Source organism: Sesamum indicum, linkage group LG14 (genome assembly GCF_000512975.1).
Source record: "Sesamum indicum cultivar Zhongzhi No. 13 linkage group LG14, S_indicum_v1.0, whole genome shotgun sequence".
In the NCBI taxonomy this organism is placed as follows: domain Eukaryota; kingdom Viridiplantae; phylum Streptophyta; class Magnoliopsida; order Lamiales; family Pedaliaceae; genus Sesamum; species Sesamum indicum.
The window spans coordinates 2457462-2464695 of record NC_026158.1 but is presented as its reverse complement, the minus strand read 5'-3'; the positions used below and the strand labels follow the sequence as shown (position 1 = coordinate 2464695).

General features: G+C 35.8%; 1 protein-coding gene across 2 annotated transcripts in view; it reads right to left on the bottom strand.

Moving 5' to 3' along the window:
• Window positions 1-6716, bottom strand: part of LOC105176820 (GTP-binding protein TypA/BipA homolog) — a 17498-nt gene extending 10782 nt beyond the window's left edge. Inside the window, exons 1-6 of one of the 2 annotated variants that reach the window (XM_011099737.2) lie at window positions 6228-6716; window positions 4810-4884; window positions 3598-3748; window positions 1711-1779; window positions 1418-1590; window positions 819-956 (exon numbers count right to left, since the gene is read on the bottom strand). In XM_011099737.2, coding sequence (XP_011098039.1) covers window positions 819-956; window positions 1418-1590; window positions 1711-1779; window positions 3598-3748; window positions 4810-4884; window positions 6228-6572 — 951 coding nt within the window. In that variant the 5' untranslated portion in view covers window positions 6573-6716. The remainder of the gene's footprint in view (window positions 1-818; window positions 957-1417; window positions 1591-1710; window positions 1780-3597; window positions 3749-4809; window positions 4885-6227) is intronic. The other variant, XM_011099739.2, reaches the window with a different exon arrangement.

The window sequence follows — 7234 nt, the reverse complement described above, 5'->3', positions numbered from 1 at the left end:
ATTTGGATCCTACCAGTTAGACCAATATAAAATTGGATCCACATGGGCTGACCTAGTCATACATGCATTCTCTGAATCAAAATTGCAGATATTCTCATATAGAGCTTGACCACACACCCGTTTAGCATATGTTAAGGGAAGCTGTGTAAAAGCAACATCTATGCTTAACTCAAGGTAGAGTGCAAATAATAACAATCCTCTATAAAGCAAAAAGTCTCTGCATCTCCAAGAAAGAAAGGAAAATGAGGCAAGTCAACTAATTCTTTTGTCCACAGTTATTCTTTTCTTCCTAACACGTGTTTTTCTAATAAAGATCTTTCTTATAACATAAAGGTATCAGTTCTTCGTGGGATGAGTGTAATGGCGTAGGTAACTTAAAAATTATAAGTAACTACAGAACAAGCAGCTAAAATCCTTCTATTACGCAACAGAAGAAACCTCTTAAGACAAGACAAAAGACCTCCAATTTCAGATCCAAGTGTACTATGCAAAAACGCCAGCATGCAAACAGTTTTTCCAGTTTCAAGGACAATGTGAAATTATTTTTGAGGAAAGTCATCCCACAGATATCAGCTCTCATACCGCAGCAGAGCAAGGCCTGATGCCTTATCTTCCAATAAGCCCAGAAACAAGTAGGATGTGGAAACCATATGCAGATGGTGTTCATATTTAGACTAAAACGATCACTTGCAAGACTAAATAGCACATAATTAATTAACAAAAATCAAGTAATCATGAAACCATTGCTCAAATTATGTGCAGCACGGACTGTATATATAGCACAACTGGTGAGAGACAAAAACTTCAAGACCACAAACCTTCCCTTCTTCCATTTTGATGACCCCAGAATCTGTACTATGAAGTCCATGCACTTTATCACCAACTCGGACAATCCCAGAATGGATACGACCAGTTAGAATCCGTCCAACATAATTATCTCTTTCCATCATAGATACCTGAAAGGAGCTGGCAAACAGCTTTATGAAGGTTTCTCTATAAAGGTGCAAATGCATGGTAGAAAGTAGAAACTGATTTGCAAGTCTACGAAAATTAACGTATAGTAACGAAAATTTAATAAATACATCGATCTTATCTTTTTGCGTCATTGAAATAAATATGTATTCTTTTGTTAGGGACTTCCAGCAAGACAGAAACAACAAAAGATGGACGACTCCTAATAACTGCTAGATCTTCAATGCAAAGCCAGAACTTCTCTATTCTTACCCACTTAACACCCCCTCTAGTTAGTTGTCATAATTCTTATATAACACCTCTCTAAGTGGCTCATTCGGGCTTTCGCCCCTACTTATTGCTCTTCTCCTTGAATAACAGGTCAGGTTATACTGAATTCCAGGAAGCACATGCTGCATATCAACACTGAAAGTATGAAGTTAACAGTAAATATTCCAGCACTAACCAGCATCTGAAAAGGTGCATCAACACTAGCAGTTGGCGGAGGAACGTGTCTGGTGATTGCATCAAGCAACTCAGACATATTCTTCGAATCATCCGGAGGATCTTTTGTATAAGTGGATGAAGCCCATCCTTCCTTGGCAGAAGCATAAAGAACAGGAAACTCTAATTGCTCCTCTGAGGAAAAGGAATCAATCAAATGAGAACACAGTAATGAATGTGAAAAAATACAGTTAATTTCAGGGGTTAAAGATTAATCAAATGGGACTATGATAACAGAAGAAACACAGAAAGCACCTGTGGCACCAAGATTAGCAAATAGATCGAACACCAGGCTCTCGACTTCATTGCATCTTTCTTCAGTAACTACACATACAGAAGAAAAGGTTATAGAAAATACATGTTTTCAAAGCATTAAAAGAAAAACAGATGGGACAAAGGTATTGAAAATTTGAGAAATTTTAATAGAAGTCCTTTTATGTGCAATGCTTACATCCGTCTACAACATGAACATCCAACATCTAACCAAATTTTGGCACATCACAAATTCTGAATACAATGAATTTTTGTCAGCCATTGAATCAGATTTGAGAACTCAAGTAAAGAGTGCACATAAAATTGTAATTGCAATGATGCAGAATGAATAATTTTCCTAATAAAATGAAGGCCCTCTCAACTGTTAACACTGCTCTACCTTCAGAATTTGTAAAGAATAATCTATCTTCTTGACCTATGGCATCATTTTGTTTGGAATTCAGAAGTTGTACAGAGTAACCTCTTCCAAAAGAGTATTCCACCATTCATAAGAAGCTGGATAGATTCCAGCCCGATATCTTAAATGTTCTCATACTGATCAAATTCAATCATGGTTTTGCTTTTCTTGCAGGCATTGAGATTCTATGCAAAACATTACGTATCAGCTTGATATCCGATATGCTGCAGGGTATTACTTTATATAAAACATCGTTCAAAGTATTGGCCGATATCATCGTTGATATCAGCCGATACGTAACTGGATCGGCACTCATCCCCGATTTTATATATTATCCGAGACTGTCTAGTATCGCCGATAATATCTTATATTATCACCAATTTAACGATATTATCGCTTAAATCCGACTACATCGCTGATAATATCGAATATTCGGAGCGAATATGATGTGATGGTTGAGACCACCAAATAAATTTATAAGTGGTGCTTACTCTTTTATGGATTTGTGAACTTCCTCATATCTTATGGAGTTCATGCACCTAAGCATAATTATCAAGTAAATGTGATATTTATGGAATTAATCAGCATTACTTTTGTTAAATTATGTTATGAGGGTAATATTTTTTTCCAATTGAGTTAAATATTAACCCAAACTATGATTCTTGAAGTTCCCATGCAAATGCTTAAAAAGGTCATACTTGACATTAGCTTGTCGGGTAATATTTTTATGCTTAAATTTTTTAAGCACTTCTATGATTAATTTATGAAAGTTTGATATGATAAAAAAATCTTGGTCTGAAATATTATGTATAATTTGTGATAGTTAAATGTATTTATAGTTTTAACTACTTTTTTGAAATTTTTTAAACATTGTAACATATTTGTTTCATATCGCCCAATAATATGCCGATATGCCGCGACCAATGTGGAACAATACCCGCCACTATTATCGCCGATACCGCGACTTTGAACCATGATTTAAAATCGAAGGACCCTTGTTTCTTCATCCTGCTGTCCCACACCAAAAATAGTAAATGCTTCCAACAAAATAAATAGTAGGTTTTGATAGAGAGAAGTACAATCATAACTGGAACAAGGTTGAAGTAGTATAGCCACACAGCAGGGCGCAATCAACAATGCTAATGTTGTTTGTCATGATTACAGTTTCCATAGTCCAAGTAGAGTTTCCAACAATCTCTTGGAAGAAAGAAGTATACATCTTCATTGTTACATCAATACATATATATATTTGATTACCCAGATGTTTCTGAGGTACTTTTCTGTGCCTAGTTTGGTGAGGAAGTTTCTGAAAAGATGCAACTTAACAAACAAATGTATTTACTTTTCTCTAACACCATAAGATTTCTTATCATCAAGACTGTTCTGAAAAGTATGCAACTAAACAGATAAATGTATTTGCTATTCTCTAAAATCTTAAGAATTTTTATATAAACACCAATACTTATTGGTACCTGAAGGTCGGTCTACTTTATTTAGAAGAAGTAGAGGACGTAGACCATATTTTAATGCCTTTGCAAGAACAAATTTTGTCTGTGCCAGAGGACCTTCACCAGCATCAACAACTAATATTGCTCCTTCAACCATGCCCACAACCCGTTCCACCTATGAAAAGAGAAGGGAAAAATTAACTCATTCAGCATAGTAAAGACTTAAAGGCTGCAGTAAGGATGTTGTTGCAGTCTCCAGGTATTCAATCCAAGGTAATTACAATTTAAAAGGTGGAGATTTAGTTGAATTTCATCAGACTAAAATGATATGGGTCATACAATGAGATGTTCAGGCTGCAAGGTTTAACCTTCATTAATGTCAAGTTCATACATTGTCCAATCCAAAACCAAAAAATATTTACCAAGCTAAAACCTTGAGAAGTTTTTTCCTTTTTTGGTTGTTCATTTTAGGACACAACTTGCAAAGGTGACATCACGTCTAAAAAAATGTGTAGATTTAGTTGTTGCAGATTTAACCTTCATTACTCTCAAGTTCATACATGTCGAATCCACAACCAAAAACTATTTACCAAGCTAAAACTTTGAGAAGTTTTTTCTGTTTTTTGGTTTTTCATTTTAGGACACAACTTGCAAAGGTGAAATCAGGTCTAATAAAGGGAAGTATCTTAATGAGTTAGGATCAAGTTTTAATTCATTGATTTGCAGACAATGTTTACAATTTATACAAGTGAAGTTCCCTTGTTTCTTATAATGGCTTCTATGATGGATATTTCTGGATAGCCTGGAAACTGATTTGCAATCTTGCTATCAGAGTTATACCCCTCTTTTCAGTTGCTCCTTGAAACATCAATGTGAGCAAAAGAAAACAAAAATATGCATCTTTAAGTTGTTCAATTGTTTCCTAGAAATAAAATTTTAACCGAGCTGACTGTATATGAGCTCTAATCTGAATATCTGATAAAAGGCCACTATTTAAATTAAAATCTTATTTAATACACACGCTTACTAGAAAAATAATTTAAAAGACAGTCAAAGTGATGGATGATGGTCTTAAACCACTTAGCTAGTTTTATTCCTTGAAAACCGAAATCATGGCCTTATGAACTTATAGCTCCAGTAACAAAAATATATTACAATAATCTTTGTTCCTAGAGACTTCATCATCATCATAAAGTAAAGAACATTACGAATTTGAGCTCTTAGAATATGGCATACCTCACCACCAAAATCTGCATGCCCAGGAGTGTCAACCATATTTAGCTCATGCTCTTTCCACGAGATAGATGTAACCTGCAGGTTGCAAGTTATAACAAAAATAACAAATGACATGCTCAAAAAACATATGGCGACCAAATTACAGAACCATAAGAGGATTAACCACCAGAAATATTTCCTAATTTCAATAGCAAAATTTTTATTTAAGCAAGCAACTGAGGCATACGCACCAAAAGAAATGTTTGCTACGTGTGGTTCTAATTTTAAGTTGTTCTTGTAAAGGCCAAAAACTGACTCCAAACACAGTATAGTAAGGATTTTGTTAGGTTTAAAACCAACCTAAGATCCTCGCTATCAAAGATACCCAAAATCAAAATAAAACATACCCTCAACTATCTTCCTGTATTATTTTTATTTATATATTATAAATTATAGTCTCCTGATATCAAGGCATGATTTGACTCCATAGTCATTTTGACTCCGTGAAAAATAATGCCCAAAGTACATACTTCTATCCATTCTAAACACCAACTATCAAAACATGTTTTGGCTTTTACAATACTTTGTCTCCTCAGAAAACAATATTAAACATACTTTCATTCATTTTCAGCACCTTTAAAAATTATCTCTAAAAGCAATACTAGACCCTAATCACATTTCCCAATACACGCTTCAAAATCTTCAAAACTTAAAATTCATTTTTCCAGCCCACGCAAAATCGACCTAAAATAACCCCACACACTTGAATTGCCTTTGAGGATAGACAATAAATTCAGACAAGGAGGTTCAAAAACAGCTTTTCTATAGAAATTCACCCCATATCTGATTATTTATTCTCAAAAGATTGTAACTAGAAGAAACCAGGACACTTTTCGACAGAAACGTCCCATTTAGGAAACCTATACAGGAATTTGTAAATAAAAATTCAGGAAGACTACCGACACGCTAGTCTAAACTGAGACGGTAATCCAATTATGGCCCGACACCATCTACCACTGGCTCAGAAGTAAATACCTCAGCAAACTTTCATCAATCTACTACCAACAAAATAGTAGCAGCCGTAAGACCGGCCTTTTTATCATCATTGCCAATGGACCCTTCATTTCAATGTTAAGATCAAAGCAAATATGAAGCCCTACACAACAATTTCCTTTTTCAAACTTCAAAAAATAAAGTACCCTACTGATATCCTTTTATCCAGCATTACGGGATTATCTACTATAAAGAAAGCAGAAAATAACCTAACAGACGGCCCAAGAAATCTACATCCAAAAAATACAACAGAACACCCATATACGGAACGGAGAACATAAACTTATCAATCTGATATCCTTGTTAGCTACTCACTTTCTATGGTTCCAAAGAATCGAAACAGAAACATACATAAAATTCAAAAGAACTGGTAAACCATTAAACACCTTAGAGGCGATGGTGATGCCGCGCTCGCGCTCGAGGCTGATCGAGTCTAGGGCTCGCTCGTGTGGAATATCGGCGCCACACTGGCGCAGGAGCCGATCCATGAGTGTGGTCTTTCCATGATCAACATGAGCTATTACAGCGACATTCCGAAGCCGACTAGGATCCACGGCGACTCCGGCAGCATCCGGAGTGGACGACGCCGTGGCAGCTGCAGTAATCGAGGAGAAGGTCCTCGTGTAGCCCGCACTGCGGGGCTTCAGATAGTCGGAGCAGGAGTGGAAGGACGAAGAGCGGGACTTTCTGGCGGCGGTGGACCAGAGAGAGCGGAGCAGTGGACCTACCATTGTCGAGCAGAGTGCAGAGAAACTGCCGCTTCTGCTGTAATTGAAGAGGAAAGAACGCCAGATGGTGGTGCTATTACTTGTAGGGTTTAAGGGTTTTTTCCTAATCCTAATTTCTTTTTACCTTTCCATTGCGGTCGAAGTCAGGGTTTAAGCGGTTTTTGCAAAATATCGGAAAACGATTTGTCAGGTTGTGAGGCTGAGTGGGTGTATGCAAAAAATTAAAAAAAAATAATAATAATAATAAATAAAAAAATAAAAAGCAATTCTAAGTTTATAGATTAATTTTAGTTAAGAAAGTGAGTTTTTTACTTTTTAAATTTTTAAATTTAGCAAAAAAAAAAAAAAAAAAATGTTAGAAGCCATAAGCTAAAAGCATAACCTCCATCTCTCGAGTTTATCTGTATTTTTATAAATATTTCAAAGTTCTTTTAAAATTAAAAGATATTTTTATCCTCTATTATTTGTAATAATCATAAATTATCCTCATATTATTGTGCTGATCAACCACCATGTCCTCCACGTTAGGAGCACCAATACCTATAAAATAAATATATTGATGGGGTGTAACGGAAAGACGATTGTGTATAAGTATAAGGTGTTGTGGGGGTGAGGAAGGGCGGCAAGAGAAGAGGCTGGCTGGAGGGAAAGCGACCTTAAGGCGG